Below are 21011 nucleotides of genomic sequence, written 5' to 3' on the forward strand. Positions count from 1 at the left end.
TCATCCACCCACCCATCATCCATCCACCCACCATCCATCCATACTGTACCTACAGCACTCCACCATCCATCCATACTGTACCTACAGCCCTCCATCATCCATCCATACTGTACCTACAGCACTTCACCATCCATCCATACTGTACCTACAGCCCTCCATCATCCACCCATCCATCATCCACCCATCCATCATCCATCCATCCATCCACCCATCATCCATCCATCCTTCCACCCATCATCCACCCATCATCCACCCATCCATCCCTCCTGACCCACCGGTAGCACCTCCCCCAGAATGAGGGCTGATAATTGGCGCGAGCTCATTTGCATGCTGAACGGCGCGGGTATTTATTTAAATTGAATTTCGCTCCCGCACACTGCGCACTGTAGGCTTTTGTGCCAAAGTCATATTAACCCCTTGACTAGTTGATATGCGGTGCACGACGTTGCCCACGCGCGATGAATATTCATACGGATGGCGTTTTTCGCCGCCGTCCCCTCCTCCCCTCCACCCTGCCCCCTCCCTCTCCGTTTCCCAGCCCCGCCATGAAAAAACACGCAACAGCGCGCCGCGTGATGGAGGCATCCCGGAAGACATTTTCACCAAACACACACAGTGGAAGGAGCCACACTGTGTGTGTGTGAGTGTGTGTGAGTGTGTGTCTGTGTGTGTGTCGCTGCTGCCGCTGACTCAATGGCAGATAAGACTGAGCTGCCGAGCAGAGGGCGAGCTCTGAGGGGGAGGCAGGAGAAAATGGTCGTGGCAGGTAAAGAAACAACAACATGGTGACGAGCTATGTCCACGATGACGAAGTTAACCTGCTAAACTCACCACGTGCAAGAGTCGTGAGAAAAACGTCATATTCACATTACATTTAATACTATTGTGAGTTCATACCTATATACTTATATACAACTTTCAACAGTTGTACTTTATACATCCATAGCCATATACCCGTGTATATATATTATATCATTCTCTACTCATATTTTTTTTAATACAATATCTGCCAATGTAAACAGTCTCATCTCCACATGGACACGTCTATCTAAATATCTCCTTACACTTATGCACAGATACAGTTTTACATGCTCGTGCAATCATCCTGTGCCCCTTCACTTTATTAAATAACTTTTCTATACAAACTATTTCTGTAGTGAAAGGTGTATATTGTGTACATGTACTATATTTTCTATTCAAGTTTCTATTTTTATTCTATTGGTGCCTTTTTATGTTTTTGTATTCTTGTCTGATGTGTGTGTGGATCAATAAGAGTTTATCTTATCTTGTCTGAACAGTTCAGTGACCATAAATATCGTACAAATAGAATGCTGTTTTATTCAGGAGTAAGTGCAATGATTGATGGAACATGATATCAAAATGTTGCATTGTAAAACTGATAAATATATTCATATTGGTCGATATCCACAATAGACGACCGCCATTTTGACATGAGGTGGGAGGTAAACATGGGCGTTAGCGATCGCATTCATTAAGATTTGCACTATTTAGATAGAACCTTAATTAATGTGGTTAGTAACACCAGTGTTAATCTACTATTTCACATAATGCATCTTGATATATATTGTTTTTTTTAATGTTCAACCAAGCGCCTACTATGGTGAATAAAGTCAAATATCTGGGTCACATCATCATGGATGATTTATGTGAGGATAACCGTCAGTATGTTGTGAACTCTATGCACAAGCCAATATGCTGGTACACAAATTTCATATGTGTACAGATGATGTTAAAATGTACTGTACTCCATTCTAAATGGTGCACTTGAGGTGCGGTTACAGTAGAGCTAAAATAAAATGTTTCAGGTGGCGTTTAATGATGCATTTAGAATCTTTCTTAAACTCCCAAGATGGGCCAGTGCAAGTCAGATCTTTGTGGCCGTAATCTTCCTACTCACCACGTGGCCTACTGAGCAGTATAACACTATTGATGAGACACTTAAATACATTTCTAACATTGAATAAAGTAAAATGCTTGAACTTTTCTAATGCCTCCAACATTAAACACCAATTTTACAAAGTACAGGGTCCAGGGATATAACCTTTTCGCAGTGGATGTCTGGAAGTAGTTTAAAGTGGACTTGGGACATAAGAAAATTGAGAATATTTGACCAACAATCATCTTGACACTACTACCCTTGTGTCCGAGGAAGTTTGGTCCAAAGATCAGTCTAAATATGCGGTCCATTGGATATCTGCAAAGTGTGGTGATAATACAGCAGAATCACAATTTCAAACTGATAATCACAGAATATGTGAAAAGTCTGAGGCACAAATGTGCACATTCTTCACAATGAGCTAAGTGCACGTTTCTGGTGCAGTATTCTTAAGCGTTATTGAGGTCTTTATGACTTTTGATGTAGACAACCCATCGTGAAAAAACAATGGTGGATAAAGTGCGACTCTTGATGGGCAACTGCCAACTTTAATTTTGTTATGTTCTTTGTTGCATTGACTGAATAAAATCGCTAGAGTCCTTTTACCAGTAGTAATTTCTACCTTTGAATTTTTAACAACCTAATTTTGCAAACCTAAGCATGTAAGTCAAGTATGCCTACATTTGGACAGTTTTGATTTTAGCCTGAGATCTTTAGTGTTGAGATCTGGGCCAAGCTCAGAATCTGAAGTGGCAGCAAAAGCCTGTTGGGATTTGTGGTAGGATTGTGTTACAAATAGTTGATGATTAAACTGGGATGAAGCAAATCTGTATGGATCAAGTTCTTAGGACTGACAGAGACATAGTAGCACTCACAGAGAATATGACATTTCAGTTACTATTGTTTAGAGGGAAGTTTTATTTAAAAGATTTTTCACACATTATACACCTACTTTAGCATTTCTAGTTTTATTTTGATTTGTAGCAGAGACTCAAAGTGCTTCCTCACATCTTATCCTTCCATTCATCTTCTGATCAAATTAGTTTTGGACAGGAGGGCTTGCAGGAGAATGTGACAATGAAGAAACATGGTGCAATTTGAACCTACTCAGACACGAGCATCCACAAAATGCATTGTGGGAGCTGTGGTGTTAGTGCATGGTACTGCGAGGTGCCGCAGCATCCAGGGGCCCATCTGGGCATTATGCGCATGAAGGCTCCGCCCCGTCATAAGTTCCTGCTCCGTCTGTCGAAGCAGCTCGGAGACACCGCATGGCAGAAATCTGTTCCTCCCCTTTCACCATGGGGGGCGGCTTAGGTTGGGACTGGGGTTGTTTTAGAGTGTGCATATGTGCGTTGGAATAGAATGCTTCTGTGTTTGTCTGTGTGGTCCAGTAAGCATGAGTAATTTGGGGATTGCATGGACTGTCTCTGCATATGCCCTGTGCAGTCGCAGCCTTGTGTGTGAGAGTGAGTGCAAACGTTCATCCCCCCTGTACAGTGAAAATCACTTTATTTTGAAAGTTGCTATGAGCCCCATAGCCTCTTAAAAGAAGCTTGTTATTCCTTGTTCAGACATCCCAGTGTCCTCTGTTCCCTCCCTCGCTCCAGTGTATGTAATGTACCCTGTGACCTTGGCGAGAGTGATCCAGTGGCAGATTGCTACATGGTAGGGGCACAGTAGCTATTATTTTGAGTCAGTGCAGCATAGACTGCCAATATTTCTTCCAAACGGGATGGGGGAGGTCAGCTGACCAAAATCAATCTCTGTTGCGTGCTTCTCTATAACTCACGGCGAAGATATATTTCTGACATTATTTCTCTGTTGTTGTCTCATCTCCTCTGTCTCCAGATGCCCTTGCTCTCTGGCTTTTGCATTAAGCTCAGAGGCTAAGAAAAAAATGTGTAGAAGTAAGAGGGAGAGCATGCAAATTAAGAATCAAAATGCTAGATTAACAAAGGAGAAAGATTTGCTCCTGGGCAGTGCTGTGGCTTGATGATTAGCTCTGTTGCCTCAGCGCAGGAACGAAATGGGCTTGGACCCAACCTGAATTGTGAAGTTTGTATGTTCGCCATGTGTCTGCATGAGTTTCCTGCAGATGCTATGGTTTCCATCCCAGTCACCTTGATAACATGAGACAATAGTGAACCATGCATCGCACCCAAAGCATACTCTAGAGAGAATGTAAAGGTAAATTTGCTTTTACTATGCAGTTAAAAACAAGGTGCGCACATGAATTCATGCTGACCAGCAGGACACCATCCCTTTCTTTCTTCATTGAGTTGGCAAGATGAGGAAAATGTTGATAGCAACAACAGGATATGCCTCCATCTTGCTGCAGGAAGATAATGAAGCCAAGTGCTATAGTAGATAGTCTTCTCCATAGCAACTGTTTCCGTTGCTAGGATACTGAATGTATGGAATGCAGTGATGACTTGAAAGTTGTACTCTCCAGAGTCTAGACAGATTCCCCACCCTGCACACAGGCAGCTTCATGTATTTATGCCACAATACCACGTTGGGTTGATTGAAGACTGCATCAGCATCATTTCGGTTATTTACCTCTGAGTGTTTTTAAAAATGGACCACCTCCCACCAGCCTTGCCTCTTTCCTCCCCTCCCCTTCTTCGCCCCACTCTTTTTCGCCCCAACCCATCCTCCCATACAGCAGAGGGTAGTTGGCACCAGTATAAAGCATCAGCCTCCTCCGACGACTCGTGCCTGACTCCCTGCCAACCTGTGTGAAGCTAGGAAGCGGAATAGTGAGAGGGAGGGAAGAGGGGAAGAGAGAGAATGGATTTTTGGAAGCAAGTAAACAGAGCAGCCTGGAAATCGACCTTTCCGTCACCAGTTTTGGCATCCAGGGATAGAACCTCACCTGTGTCTCCGCGTGTGGGTGCAGCAGCACTTGGACTTCAGTTTTACGGGTGAGAAACACGGAACCACGAGTACATTCGGAGGGTTACAAAGACTAAATACCCTCCGAAACAAGTCAAAGTGGATGTTATTATTCGCTAAGCAACAGATTGTTGTGCCCTTCACTGATGGTAACCATGGTACAAGCAGAGTTACAGGGCAGCGGGTCCGATGTTTTGGTTCTGGTCCAGCCGCCTACAACCACCACGCTAAAAACAACAAAAGGTGACCGAAGTATTCCAGTTCAGTCCTGCTGTACTGTATAGCCTGCAATGTGCTTTTCAGATATCCTCAAAAACAAAAGCGCACAAAAGAAATTACGCCCATATCTCATCCAAGTTGGAAAAAATCCTTTTCATGAATCCTTCCCCCATATTCAGCCTGTTTTCTTCTTTGAAAGCTCAGTCAGTCAAACTCCCTGCTTGTTTTTTGTCGTCCTCTGTTCTTTCTTTTGCTGGCGTAGTGAGGCATCGTAGTGAGGGTATTCAGCCAGTTCTTTCTCAGTGCCTGTGTGTGTGTGTTAGGTGGGGTAATTCTGGCAGAATGGGGTGTGGGCACTGGGCTGGCAGGGGGGAATGCTGGGCTAGGCTCATTGAAAGGAGCCAGCCTGGTACCGCCTGGACCTCTGCCAGCTGCTCAGTGGGAAAAATACCCACAGCAGAGATTGGTGTGCGAGGATTGTACAGCTGATTGCGCACTTGTGTGCGTGCAGGCGGGCGTGCACGTGTTTGTAAGAGGAGCGCGAGGGATGATGGGAAGGTGGTGTGAAGAAGAGAGTGTGAAGTGAAGATGGGAGAGCACCTGAGGGAGAAGGGGGCAGGGAGTTTTGGCTCAAGTTGTCTTCTCTGGACAGTGCTGAGTCGGCGTGTCATGGTCTTCAGTTTTACCTCCTTCTTTGTTTGTTTATTTGTTTGCTTGTTCTTTTTTTCTCTCTGTTCATTCTTGGATGAAGTGGTTGATCTTTTTCATACAGTGCCCAAAGGCATGGTGGTCTGACGGCCAAAAGAATCCTTCACTGCCTCTCTGCTACCCTCATCTGTTGCTTCTCACTGGCTATTTACTCCTTTTATTGTTTTGGCAGGCCTATCTCTCCTCCTCCCACTCCTCCTCCTCCTATTGCACACTTGTCTCTCTCACTCTCACATTTTCTCCCTTTTGGCAACTTCAGGACTTTTTTATCGCAGTGGCAAGAAACAAAGGACAAGAGGGTGAGATTGAGCAGAGGATGGAGACCAAACAAATTCAGACGAGGAGAAAAATGAAGATGTTTCCTGTCCTCCCACCACATTGAGTCTCTCCTGAAGACAATATTTAGCTAGTGCAGTCACTGAGACAGATGCACTGACTGTGCCCGTGAACATGACCTGGCAGTGCCAAACAACCTGCTGCTAAAAGAAAGAACTGTCGCACTACAGTGGGGCAGAAAGGGACTGCCTGAGGGCAGCCAGGCCTCTGTGACATTTTAGGAGTCCTTTATGCATCTACGATCTACAATCTGTCACTGCATAGGAAAAACACAGTTTTTTGTCTTATATCAAGCAGTACCCTTGAGGTGGCACACTAAGACAGGCTTTATCAGCTCAAGTGCCACAGTGCTTCTTATATCCCCTATATTCTAACATATGGTAATCTTTAGAAAATATGTGCAAATCAAATACATGTATAGACGACAAGTAATAGAAGATATTGTGTCAAATCAACATGTAGCCAATTGTTTTTTTCTGTAGCGTTGTTGGTCTGAAAAAGATGATGCTAGCATGTTATATTGCCAACCAAGGTATTCCAATTCAGTTCTGCCGTATGTTATATGGCTAACGTGACATTGGCCTTGCTGTACCGTGTTTTGCTTGCCGTGATATCTTGAATTAGCCAGCTAATAATAAGCTTGATGCTAACACAAGGTTAGCAAAATATATCTTAATGCAATCATAATGTTAAAATGAGCATTTATCACATTTTCCAACAACACACAGGCACTATAGTAACTTCACTAGTCACATGCCATGGCAACATCAAGTGTGGGATTTTGTTGTGTTGTGGGGATTTGGTCATTGTGATTATGTGCTTGAAGGTGTTTGGTTGGGTTGAGACTAGTTTGTTGTGGTGTAAATATTTGCAGCACATTTTCTGATTAAAGATGTTTTCTCAATTAGTTTGTATTTTCTTCCGTTGCAGTGCATTTAAACAGAGCCACCATATCCCAGCATAGCATAACTGTACATTGTGGCTTTACACTAATCATTTAAAGCCTAAAATAAACTGCAGGTTGCTTTTGGCCTTTGTCCTGTTGGGGATCACCCTGGGCCCATCTAGGAAATGAACTATTATGTCTGTGTCAGATTAGTGATTGTTCGTATTCAGGTCACTGTCACACATCTCATCTCTGGGCGGCCACGGGACAATCGCACATTTAACTTAGAGCAAGCATCCATTATTGGTATGTGCCCTAAGCGCTGAGTGTACCCTATGGCCTGTTTATCTGTAGACTAATATTAGTGGTTGCAGTACAAACCAGCCTTGCTTAGTGGAGATTTGCACGCTAAGTCACCTCAGTCTTCTTAAACCCTAATCCTCCTCACACATCTGTGGGCTACATGGAGAGACACACACACACACACACACGTACACATACACACACACACACTTCCTTTTTAGCGCTCTAATTCCACGCAGCACAGTTGGCAGTAGTGTACCACCCTCCTGCCACCTCTCAGCACTGCAGTTTGTTTTACTTATATATTTTTTGTACCATGGTGAAGATTAGGATAGCACTGGGTCTACTTAAAAGGCCCTCCCCTGCTTGTAGTGTTAAACAAGCATGTTCCCTGGACCTGTTGTCACAGCATAGCTCGTCACGTGGCTACCTGATGGCGCCAAGCCCAGCACTTAACACACTCACATTTAAAGCCACACTCTAGAGTAAGAGAGAGATCAGAAAATAACAGTGTTTAATTGTGGGTATTGAGGAGAGGACAGCAGGGATATAATGGCGGTCAAAGCCCTGTAATCTCTTAAATGTCTTCCAGCACAGAAGCCTCTGGCTCTGATCCGCTGGCCTGGGTCAGTCTGTTACAGAGTGCAGGCCTCTGCGGCCTAGTAGAAGCAGATAATGGACCTCTTCTGCTTGCATGCTGCAATTTGTGTTGTTGAAAGACTGTTGTGATCTGATGCCATATTTGCTCATTCTGTCCCTTCACAGACAAGCATGCAGTCAGTGGAAATCCCACTGTGGAGCCTTTTCCAGAAGGCATGGAGACCATCATGTTTGGTGAGACCACACAATCACAAGTTTTTCAAATCAGAAATAACCCAGTAAAATACTGTGGTCAAACACATTGTGGAAAAATGTGGATGAAGAATCAATTCAATTGCGTGCGTGTGTGTGTATGTGTGTGTGCTTGTGAATCCTTCATATCCAGGTATGGGGTGTTTCTGGGGTGCAGAGAAACTTTTCTGGCGACTTTCAGGGATCTTCTCCACACAAGTTGGCTACGCCGGCGGCTTCACACCCAACCCCACCTACCACGAGGTTTGCTCAGGTACTACACTATTTTGTATATTTACAGCGTCTACGCTTTGATTTATATGAACTAATCACACTGTCTGCCTGGGAGGATGGCACGACATTTCTCTGTAAGATAAGTCAAGGTTCAACGTGATCAAAAACTGCGAAGGAAAAAAGATTAAAAAATGCACTTGGAAATGTTTTTTTTTTAAGTACAACACTCTCATCCTCTCGCCTCTTTCCTCTCTTCATCTGCAGTCAACTACTCAGAATGTACTGCTCCAGATGGGCTACACCCCGCATCCCCACCCCCCCATGACCTACTTGTAAGGATTGGGCTCTGTACTATGCTGTACTGCGGCGTTTTTGCTAACTGAGGTTACTGTGTATGAAGCACCATAAACTGGCTTTTCTTGCTGAGACTGGGATTCGGTGAACAAGACGTTGATACATTAAATTGGTATAATGACAGTGAAAATGTTTGGCTATACCTGTCCGTATCTCTGAATTAGTTTCTCTCCATTTACCTCCTCATAGATCATGTAGGATGGTTGATATATAATTCAAATGAAGACGTCTGGGCCCTTTTTTTTCTTTGTGCGCCCCTCTCCTGTTTAAGAAGTCACGAGCTTCTGGTTTGGGGCTGCTCCATTTTTGAGGGCACATCATCACAGGCAGTTGTGGAGTCTAGGTGCACGCACAGCATGGGGGACATGGAGAGGAGGGGAAAGATGCTATGGGCTTGGCTGGCGGAGTTTCTGAGCAGAGTCCTTCAAGGGATTGTATGTTTCCTATCTATCTACCCCCCTGCCCCTCTCTCTCTCTCTCTCTCTCTCTCTCTCTCTCTCACTCACTTACTCACTCACTCACTCACTCACTCACTCTGTCTCTGTCTCTGTCTCTCTCTCAGTTAGCTCCCCAGCAACAAGATGGTCAGCTGCGGAGGAGGATGGAGATGGAGACAGATGACAGAGAAAGAGAGATTGAGAGCTGTGGCAAGTGAGGGAACCGGTAAAATAAACTTTTGAGAGGAAAGAAAATTTGAGGGGCAAAAAAAAGTGTGAGAAAGAATGGTTGCCTGTCCATCGGCTGAGGGAGTGCAGGCGTCGCTCCAGTGGCCGTGACGGAGCAGAACACTGTGATGGCATGAGACTGAGGAGCTGTCATCACAGCCAGGCTAGGACAGACAGACAGACAGACGGACAGAAAAGAGGGAGCCGATGGAACTGTCAGCAGAGCCAGGGAAGGATGGAAGGACAGAAAGACACTTGGACGGCCTGACAGACAGAAATAAGAGAGTTTGAGGAAGCAGTCAGGTTTGCCTCGGGAGGACGGACAGGACAGACGGCTGACAGGTGGAGAGAGGGAGACGTTATTGTCAATCAGCATATTTTATCTCAACCAACACACAATACATTCTGTTTTGCAGGATACAATCAATAGTTGATGTTGTAACCTCTTGTGCTTTAACTCCACAGTTTTGCACCAAGTTTAATCCATAGACTGTAAATAAAGGAGGACGACTCTTTACTAGTAGACACTTCCTCCCAGTATCCAGAAATGAAACCAAAATATCCAGGAAACAAGAATCATCTTGTACATTTGAAGCCAGACTCTGCGCAGTAGCGATTGCAGGATGGAGCCGCAGTCGATGTCTTGTCTTTACACATGCTCGACCAATTGGAAGTTGGTCTCAGCTCAATTTTTATGTTTTTATGTCATCAAATAACTAAATAAACTCAAACGACAGCCAGCCACCAGGGGGCAATTGAAATGCTTTGGCTTCACTTTTGGGGAACAGCCATGTCGTTTATTTTTATATACAGTCTATGGTTAAATCCCGCAATTCCTCAAATGATAAAGTCCCCATCGTTTGATGTTATTGGTATCTTTCAGATTACTAATATAATTGTTCCAACAGTGACTCACAGCAGTGTTTTCTTCACTTCCAAGGTTTATGCAAATAACTATCAGTTGACTGTCGATAAAAGACGAGCAGGAGAAGTTTCACAATAATATATCAATGACAAAGTTCTGCTGTAGATACCTTTGGTGCAGTTTGTGATTCATATTTCAATGTTGTATTTCACACTTTGATTTCACATTAAACTGGTGTATCATACATTATTGAGCTGTATAGTGCTTTAATTACACTCACCTCAGTAACCGTGTGTATGGGTTAGTGTGTTGGGTGTATTCCACATGCCTGTTAACTTTTTCACTTTCATCCATTGCTAACGGCATCATAAACTTGCAGGAGAAAACAAAGGCAAGTCACAATTCATGCAGTCCCCACATTTTATCTCGGTAGCATGTGTCTACAATTTTGACGAGCCACATGTCGGTTACAGCATAGCTTCAGAGCCCATGCGTGTAGTTGCAATAGGTACGTCGTAACACCTTAACATGGAAGTATAAATCCAGCTTTAGCAATGACAATAATCACCTCACAACTGTTACTTGTCAGGACATTGTTAACATAGATCATAGTAAGTATTGGAAGCGTACAATATAGATTTTTGGTGTGGACACGCTTGTTATATCATTCTGTTCTTTTGTCCGTGAAGCCAAGCTCGTCTAATGGCAGCACAGTGTAAAGTAAAATCCAACTTTTCTCTTTTTACTGTTTTTAAATAATTAAATGAAAAAGGGCAACATGGTGACGTTGATTTGGGAGGGAGGTCAGCACCCACAAGGCCATTCACCCTGCTGAAGTGTCCTTGAGCAAAACATTGAATTTGTAGCAGCTTCAGTGGTGCTGGTCTGCAGCACTTTCACCCCCTTCAGACAAGTGTGAAACATCATGGTGCATATTCACCTTGTTTTTCTAACAGGTCTTGACGGCTGTTTCATTTCATTCACTTTCTCTGCTTTCGACTGTTCTTACTGAGTTTCCTGTGCCACGAGTGTTAACATACAACCCACGCAACATGTATGCAGCTCCATAAGGTGAGAGACGTAGTATGTATTAAAGATGAAAGGGTATTTCAAACCGTGACTTTAATGGCCAAATGAATTACGATGAGCCCAGTACACAATTCTCTATAATGTTTCATCGCCTGAAATACCAATAATTTGTATGGTTAAACTATTTATTATGTTATGTGCAGTGGGTTAAAATACAGCCTGACACATACAGCAACAGAACAATGTGTAGTGTTGACGGGCCATCTTCAAGTTGGAAGTTAAAAATGATTTTGCCTTGTATTCAAGGTGTTTTCAAATGAGGGTCTTTGGGTCCATGAAAAGTTTTCTGATTCGTCATCATGACATATGGGCATTCTGTGTTGACTTTTATAAGATGTCTAATATAAAAAAAATCCAAAGTATATTAATGGGTCATTACTGATGCAAGGGTCATTACTATTTAGTTTTTCAAAGGCCAGTATTCAAACATTCAAACACGTTTTGATCAAAGATTTAATTTTTTTTTATGAATTTGTCCATTGTTTACTGTAGTCACCTTTCCACCCCTTGTATGCACGTATTAAAAAAACAGTCATGCACTGATACAGTGAAATAAAAATGTGAACAGCTCCAGCAAAGACACACTATTTGCTCTTGTATACTCAAGGTCAATGTTAATATCTACTGAAAGGGGTGCATGTTCTTTATCTAGGTAACTAACAGCCGTTTAAACAGGTGAAGTCTTCGATGATCATTTGGCACAGGATGGTCCTCTTGCTGTGCCGAGTGTCAATCGAGACAGAGAGTGGGTCTCAGGCCAGATGCGTGAATTTGGCAGGCGTTCTCCTATTGTCTGGGATGCACCTGATGCATCTATCTGTGTGAGCATGCTTTTTGTGTAAATTGTGTGTGTGTGTGTGTGTGTGTGTGTGAGAGAGAGTGAGAGTGAGTGAGAGTGAGTACACCTGCGCACGTGTCTGTGCAATGTGTGAACAAGAGAAGGGGAATTGCTCTTATTGATACAACACTAAGCTAACACCTTTGTATTTACATATAGCTAAAGTATGTTTGGATGAAGTGTGTGATGCGCACGTGTGTGTTCGTGTGCTACAGTCAGACATAAGCAGCCCCCAGTTTGAGAATTCCTGTCGTGAGCTTGTTGAAGCTTTGGGGTCCTGGCAGCTGCAGACGGGCACGAGTGTGTGTGTGTGTGTGTTTGTGTGTGTGTGTGTCTTTGAATATGTGTGTGTGTGCGTGCCTTCTCTCTTCTTTTCCCATTGTGCCATAAGCAGTAGCATAGCTGTGTGTGGATTCACCCTGAATGTCTCCTACCCATGATCTCAATGAATTTCCATATATGTTTAACATTTGTGAGTGAAATTTGGGTGAAAAGCATTATATAACTTGATCTTTGCTAATCCACGTTTTTTATTTCGTCTTCAGGTCTAACGGGTCACACCGAGGTGGTGAGGGTGGTCTTCTCCTCTAAAGACGTCAGCCTTGAGGAGCTGCTTAAACGCTTTTGGGAGAACCATAATCCTACACAAGGTAGCAACACACACTCTCACGCAAACGTTGCCCTCAAATAAGACTGATCCCGAGGGGCACAGGGTGTATTAGAGCAGAAGGATGATGCCCAGACGTGTGCCTGCGTGTGCGTTGTCGTGGTGGGGGGGGTCTCATGGGTGTAAGTCAACGCCAGACAGTGTTAATGTGTCTGAGATCCAGCCATCCATAGAGAGACACACCAGTGTGTTGCATGTTCAAGCCCCAACTGCAAAAAAAAACCTTTCTGTGTTAGAGCATGTGAGTAGCATGTACTTTATCCAATTAGAACCAGCTATTCACGTCACATTTGAGCGTCTGTCTATTTCCCTCATTATATTAAACTTCTTCTTTTCTGGGGCAAATAATAATTGATGAATATTTGTTTTATTGTGATCTCTGTGTTTCATTGGTGGGGTTATTCCCTTGATGAAAGTTCTGAAATTGTCAATCACAGGAAACTTTGCAGCGATGGTGCCTAATTCATTCATGTGATAAATATCTGGTCATTTGTCTTGTTCTGAACCGTTTTCCAAAATTACATAATGCGCTACAAAGTATGTGTGACATTTACCCCGAACCCCCAAAAAGCTGTCTCTCCCTCTCTTCAAGTCTCTTGTTTTCTCTGCTCACTGGAGGAGGTGATGTAAGAACATTAATGCAGCAGTAGGGTTTGTGTCCACGTTATGTGTGTGAGAGAAATGACAGACAAAGATGTACTCTGCTCACTCATATCCAAAAGTGAGGGAGGGGCCTGACAAGTTGAGAAGAGATGGATCAAAGATTTATTAGCCAGACCTTTAAAACAGGCTCTCACACACACACACACACACACACACACACACACTCACACTCACACTCATTTCTTCTCATGTCAGTTCTATCATCTCTTTTACATCTGTCATGATCACTCTAAAACATCAGCCATTTTGACTCCCCAGTTAAATACGTCGTACGTACCTCACATTTTCACTTACCCTCTTCAGCTACAGTAGAGGTGGGTTTACAGCAGAAAGCAAAGGGAAGGAGGAACTATTGAGTATTGTGGCTCGTCCGAGACCCACAAGAATGTCGATCGGTAAAGATTCTTCTGCTCTTCTCTGTAGCCGAGGGCAGAGACACATCTTACTATGGGCAAAGGCACAGGCAGAGTTGAGCCGACACGCCACAGGGCAATGAGGCCAAAAGAGTAGTCATGCATTTCCCCTGACTCACCGCCTTGTCTCATCTCATGTTTTATTAATAGCATGCAGCTTATTGTCTATGAAGTTTTGTCTTTTTGTCACAGTTTAGACCAGGTGACCTATTTCGAAACGCAAACTCAAACATGCAATTTTTTTTTCCTCCATGTGGATGTGTTCATCTCCGCCACTTCTTTCCTCTCCGATTCTGGGTTCATGTCTTGCAGAAATTCCTCTGATTTGACAAATGTGGTGTGGAGAGGTGGAAAGGGGCCCGCTGGCTGTGCCTTCACGCATGCTTAAGCTCCAATTTATTCTGTCCACCTTAGAGCTGGGCTTAAAAGAGAATGGATAAATTAAGGAAGTTCGCTCGTTTCCCTTTTAACTGCGCAGATTCACCAGAGATCATCGCATATGGAGACGCGCCCGGGAACATTATGAATTCTGTTTTCTCCTGACACGTATCAACACGGAGCCCATCCGGCTTTATATATACTCATGGAGCGCCTGTAGAACTATCATGTATATACATATTCAGATGCATGCAATACTTTCTTTAATGTGGATGTGTATCTGTGAGTGTGTGTATGCACATACGTGTGTGTATATGTGTTTTGAGATCTGTGCCTCCCTGCTTTGCCTCAGTTCAAAAGGGTTTAGTCCCGACAACGTGATGTCGGGCTGCGTCAGCTCCACCAATCCCGGCCTGGATAGCAACATTAGCAGCCAATCAGAAACTCCCAGCAGCCTTTGCTGTGTGCCCTCTTTCCATATTCAGCAACACTAGTCTCAATCTGCTGGCTTCCCTGGGATGTTGCATAAAGACCCCTGATTCAACACGCTCCCATATTATAAGTTTCTTATGTCTGCATTATGACAACTCTTCGGTAACACAACTTTCTCATGTGAGGGTGCACTGAGGCACCGAAGCACAGACCAACTCTGCACAGTTTAAGTGACACCCACATGTCGGAAGCTAACAGCAGTTGTGTTTCGTCATGATGGGTGAAAACATTGATTTGATGCGTTTAGAATGATCACGGTGGAGACGCAAACACGTTGTGCTCTTTCGCACACTGCAGATCTATTGCCCACACAGTTTTCGTAGGCAAGCATACTGTTCGCTTCACATTATGCACAAATGCTCATTATGCCTGCTCATAGACAGCTTTATTCCATTTGTGCATGCATGCGAATGGGCACAATACACACACGTACCATGCATGCAGAGGGTGCACACAGCTGCACCAATGGCATGTCAGTTTGATCACTTCCTTGCAGAAGTCCGTAGGCCCCGCATTACTCCCTGAATCTGATGTCCCCTACGCTCCTAGTGGAAGACAGAAACGGCTGATCTAACCTCTTCTCAAACCCTGCCAACATGTCTCCTCACCCCTCAGTTTATTTCTACTCCCTCATAATCACCATTTTTACTTTTCCCTCAACCCAAGCATATGGTCACAGCCGTACCTCTTTGATAATTTATTTCGCTTTCTTTCTGCCCCATTCTTGATTTCATACCCCCATTAAGTTTTCCAAATCCTCCTGTCTCACCCCCCCACACCTCACTTGTTTCACCTGTCTTCCCCCCCCCCCCCCCCCCTTTCTCCTTCGAAGTGAGCCGAGCGGAGGGGCAAGCGAGTGAGCAACTGGCCCGGAGCCCGTCAGCACATCCGCACCGCAGCTCAGAGTTGACTGCTCCCCGAGGCCATCCGCTCATCACACAAACACACTCGCATCCACTCACTCCTCTTTTATCTCTTAGTCACCCCCCACCCCCAACCCCTTTTCCTCCGTTCCCCTCTACCCCCCTCTCCGCTGCCCTTCATCTTAACAACTGAGCCCCCCCCTCCTCCTCTTTGTTTCCTCCTCATTGCTTTTTTCCTCCTCCTTTCCTTCCTCTTCCCTTGTTCCCTCCATCCTCTCCCCTTTTTTTTGAGGCCATGCAGTATTTATGGCTTGGGCTGCTGATGCTGCGTCAGTAAACAGGAATCACAGTCGTGCGCCGATAGACACAGAAACACGAAATGCACAGCTAAGATGGCCGACGCGGCTGTCCTTGTTTAATAGCGTCGCCACGTACGTGCATGCTCACCATTGTAGGTAGTTGCTGGAGTCATGCAGCAGAAAAGAGGGGTATAACAGATCTGTTAAACAGGTAAATGCTATTGAAAAACCAACCAAGGATGGTGGTGGTTTTTATTAATTCATGATTTTCTTTTTTCGTATATTTTGAAGATGTGTTGTGTAGTTGCTGCATAAAATATCTACTCTTTGTCATGAAAATAGCTTATGACAAGTGAAAATGTGACTTATCATGTATCACACACTTACCATGGATTGGGTTAGATCCCAGCATAGACATATATATGAAGCAGTGATGGATGTGCTGTCACGCTGGCGGCCGTTGTTTTCTGACAATCAAAATTAGCATGAATGTTCCATTTATATAATATCTTCAGCCCAGCTGGCAGCGACACACGCCAATTCCCTGTTGGGGTACCCCCCACGTCCTCCCTGTGTCAACCCATCCCTTAATTTAGGGGTCTCCCTTCCATCTAAAAGCCAACCCCCACAGGATCTGACCTTGACCTCTGACCCGTGACCTCCGCCACCCCCCACACTTCTAACCCATCCAACCTCTTCCATCTCCCCTGGTTGGCGGAGAATGGCGTGCTCATTACCAGGTGTCATTTATTACACCCTCACACACGCTGACAGCCCTAATTTATGGAGATTGCGGCACGTGTGTGCACAGCGTGGGGGTGGAGATGTTAGTCCATTTGATTATGTTGAGGTTATAAGTTTTGTAACTTATGGTTTTTTATACGTCATCATGTGTTTGTGAGACACATTTGTTATATTTTTTTTTGTGCACCAGTTAACCCTGTATGAAAATAAACTCTCACATATAAGAACTGAAACAATATGGGATAAATAAAATGAAAGGAAGTAAGACCAGAAAACAAATATTATCCTCAAAAAGTTCAGAAAATGCTTTGATTTTTGGTTAGAGACAGTGAAATCAGCATCAGTGGTGTTTATAATTATGACATATGATAAATATATGATTAATAGATGCATGGTAATATGATGACTAATGCACACTGACACACAGAGCTAAAACATTGACTGTCTTTAGCAAATGATTAAAAATGTCTTTTGAGGATTGTGAAATCAGAAACTCTACTAAAACATTTTTCTTCTAAACTAAAATGTGAAGCTTTTGAAAAATCTATATTTTCTTACAAATATTCCCTGCAGGGGAGTGAAGCTGTCTCTTCACTTCAAACATAAAATTGTAGAGTTAGTCGGTAAAATAATAAAAATCTAATCTGGAGCGATGAAAAGAGGATAGTTGTTTATTTTGAATTTTTTTTTTAAAGATGTAAATAGAATTTTTTTAATTTGATTTCATTCTCTTCCCAAAGCTGTGTGTTAATAGTTAATAGTGACAGTGATCGAAGGCTACAATACAAATGTGACACAGCAACAAATGTTATTTAATGGTGAATATTTGTAGCATTTGCTGGACCTGCTGAGCTGAAATCTATCTTTTGTTAACTTTCTTTTTTTTTTAATTGCCAAAAATCATATCATAGTTTGAAATGGAATTCAATTCATCCTCTTATACGGACTGATTCGGCTATAAAAATCGAGCTGCACTAGTCAGATGTAGACGCAGCTAAAAATAAATGGCACAAGGACCAGAGTCCAAGTTCTGACATGTCCGGGACCATGAAGTGATCATGTTAGAGAGCACTGCTCCACTAGAGAAAATTTAAAAAATGAGATGACCGTAGTAACTGCAGTTATCTACACACTGTGCATGTAGAGTCATATATGCACACATGCACAGCACCGTGGTTGAGGCACATGCAGTTCTGCTATTGGTTTAAGGTTGCCTCAGTGTGTGTAGTGTCACCATCTGACAGCCAGCAGAGCATCGCTTTCTGTTTTGCTCTTGCATATGTCACGTATTCAGTCCCCTATGCATATATAACAAACACACAATGCATGTATGTTTGTGTATGTGTGTGTTTGCACGTGCAGACTGTGTGTGTGCGTGTTTATCTGCTGGGGATGCTCTCACCATCCCAGCTCCCGTACTCTGCCTCTGTCTCCAGCCCGTCAGGAGCAGCTTACATAAGAACAGGGCAAAAATAGCAGCTGAGAGAGGAGAGGAGGAGAGCGCTCTACTGGCACGCACACAGTTGTAACGGGACCGCAGGGCACAGCACAGCACAACGCTGAGTATTATCATGCACGCACACACACACACACACACACACACACACACACACACACACACACACACACACACACAGTGTACTTTGGTGACAAAATGGTTGAAACGACGATCGCTGGTCAGTGTTGATTTTTCAACGTGCTTAAAAAAGGTTTTTGCCTCCTTGGCCTGAAGTGAGGTTGATATTAAATTGAATGACAGTGCAGGGAGTTGGAGTCAGTGGGAGGTAAAAGAGAAAAGAAACTATATTAGATTGTTTCATTAGCACTCACTCTGCCGCAGTCTAATTGGTACGCGCTGCTGAGTGCAGTAATTCCAAATTCACTTCATATGTTTTTTTCCTCCGCACTCAGAAGGATGCAAAAAGTCACCAATTATGCAGAAACATTTCTCAATTGTAGACACTGACAATATCTTGAAATGTTTATTTGTTTGTTTCCTCATTTGCAATCTCCTCTTGTTTTACATGCATTTGAGCGCTGACTGCCCTTCTTGAAATACAGAGGGAGTGAGAGAGGTGAAGGAGGGACATTACTTAAAGAGGTGGAGAGGTTGGGCTAATCTTAGCTGTTACTCACAGATCATTGTGGAAAAGACACCAGAGGAGGCCGTGTCAGATTCAGGTGCAAGAAGAAAGGGACAAGTAAAAGCATGACACACATTGGTAGAGTCCCCTCACTTTTTCTCGGCCTGTAATTTCTTCCTCTGTCTCTGTCTTCTCTTTTCCTTACTGTCCAGTTTTCGTAGCAACCGAATCTGAAACACTTTCTGTTTAATTTTCCCTTTTTACTTTTAACTAAAACCCCAAGTCCGACTATGCCCACCCTGCTTTCTTTCACCAATCTTCAAACACACTAACGTATATACACATGGGATGGATGTTGGAAGGACATCAGTGAGGGGAAGGGTAAGGAAAGAGCCATGAAAGAAAAGTGAATGGGGACAAATTTCAGTAAGAAGGAGAGAAGGTGGAAGTTGGAATCGGATGAAGTAGCGGGCTCTTATCCCAACAGTCTGAGCGAAGCCATTTTTATTCTTGTGCGAGCGTGAACACCAGAAGAAATGCACATTTATTAACATGCAGTGGTACGTTATCGTAGTTATGTTCATGAATGAAGGAGGGAGTACACACTCCCTCCCCCTCCATCCTCCCACTTTGTCTGATTTTTGTCTCCCATTTGTGTTGACTTTTAAATTTCCAGACTTAGGGGTGAAGCAATTAATAAATATTTTTGGCTCTTGTGGGTGTAGGTCAGTGACCCCGAGAGGCGGTGTGCGTGCGTGGATGTGTGCATGTGTGTGACCCGTAGCCCCTCCCCTTTTGTCCACCCCCCATTACCCTCTGCTTTCAGAGGCAAGGCTCTCATGCATAATGCAGAGAGAACAGGGAGGCTCTCATTAATAATTACTGCCGCCTTTGATGGATGGAGAAAATAACGAAGGGGGCTGTTAAAAATGGAGAGAGATGGCGGTGGGAGCAAAGAACCAGAGGTTTTTTTTTTGGGTGGTATTGTTGCTGTTGTAGTTCTTTGAGGACTGAACGCTTGTGGGGAAGGATTCAGGGTTGGTATAATAAAATCAAAAGCCAGGCTGATGTTTGGGATAGTGTTAATATTTTGATTAGGAAATAACGAGCTATTCTTCTGATGGCGGAGGCAGCTCTGAAGCCGAGATTAATCTTAATTGTCTTTGTGTCAGAAACAACTATTACAACTCAAGGGTTTTTAGTCTCCTGACTTTTCTCTGATATTCCATATCTTCAAGCATTTCTTTGAGATGAAAAGCCTTTCCTGACTTCACGTTTTTAAATTAAAGCTGTATCTTTTTTGCAAGGGAGAAAAGGGATTGTTCAGCTCTAATGAAATTAAAGCATTCAAACCATTAGTTTGATGATACATGATGGTTGCCTTCTCTTAATTATTATGCATAATTTGAACATACATAATCTTGTTCGTGTGTGTGTGTGTGTGTGTGTGTGTGTGTGTGTGTGTGTGTGTGTGTGTGTGTTTGTGTGTTTAGGTGTGTGTGTTTGTTGGTCAGAACCTCAGGGTCAGCAGGGAAGGTCAGAGAACAGTAAAGCCACAAGACCCCTTCCAGCCAGCCAATCAGAGTAAAGGCTCTGGTGGGCAGCCAATGGCAAAGTGGCTTGGTGGCCTTTGATGAAGGGGCCACCATTAGTCTCGTCACTGAACAACAGTGCTGGGAGCAAGATGGCTGACATCCAGAGAAAGAGGGTGAAGGGAGATGCAGAGATGGAGGGAGAAAAATAAGAGAAAGAATAGATGAGACATTAATCAAGAAAAAAAATGAACTCATTCACATCCCACTCCTGATAAATCAATAGTTGTAGTTATTTCCCATCAATATTGGGTCAAAGTTTGTTCATTACTACAGTGACTTAGAACCTGGAAACTAATGAGGGAATCAGAACTGCTGCTCAAATTAGCTTATGTTATATTGCAAAGGGGACAAACTGGGGACGCAAATAGGAAATCCTCTGTATACCTACTAGGTCTACTGTACTTGGTCTACAAATGTGAGGAATAGACCATTGGAGAGTCTCCCAAAGGCTGCGACCCCTGACTTATACACAGCTTGAGTCAGCCACTTTACAGCGATACAGGCCTCCATTTTGTTTTAGGGCTGCTATTTTTTTCTTAAAGATATTAAAAGGAATATTATTTGTACTGAACGGAGCCTGCTGATTTTGTAATCTCCACAACAAAATGTTTTTTAAAATGGTTGAAGACCAGATGAATACTTTTAGCTATTTTATCTGAACAGACTGTGTCACAGGACGGTTGTGACTCT

At 43.5% G+C, this 21011-nt stretch overlaps 1 protein-coding gene across 5 annotated transcripts in view; it reads left to right on the forward strand.

The window, feature by feature from the left end:
- The first annotated feature begins 517 nt into the window (after positions 1 to 517).
- msrab (methionine sulfoxide reductase Ab) overlaps positions 518 to 21011 on the forward strand; it is a 33753-nt gene continuing 13259 nt past the window's right edge. For 2 of the 5 annotated variants that reach the window (XM_020084562.2, XM_020084563.2), the window contains exons 1-4: positions 518 to 766; positions 8013 to 8081; positions 8233 to 8352; positions 12669 to 12773. In XM_020084562.2, coding sequence (XP_019940121.2) covers positions 694 to 766; positions 8013 to 8081; positions 8233 to 8352; positions 12669 to 12773 — 367 coding nt within the window. In that variant the 5' untranslated portion in view covers positions 518 to 693. Of the gene's footprint in view, positions 767 to 834; positions 886 to 4600; positions 4825 to 7731; positions 7874 to 8012; positions 8082 to 8232; positions 8353 to 12668; positions 12774 to 21011 lie in introns of those variants that run through there. The other 3 variants (XM_069535364.1, XM_069535362.1, XM_069535363.1) reach the window with 3 other exon arrangements.

Source organism: Paralichthys olivaceus, chromosome 12 (genome assembly GCF_024713975.1).
Source record: "Paralichthys olivaceus isolate ysfri-2021 chromosome 12, ASM2471397v2, whole genome shotgun sequence".
NCBI classification, from domain to species: domain Eukaryota; kingdom Metazoa; phylum Chordata; class Actinopteri; order Pleuronectiformes; family Paralichthyidae; genus Paralichthys; species Paralichthys olivaceus.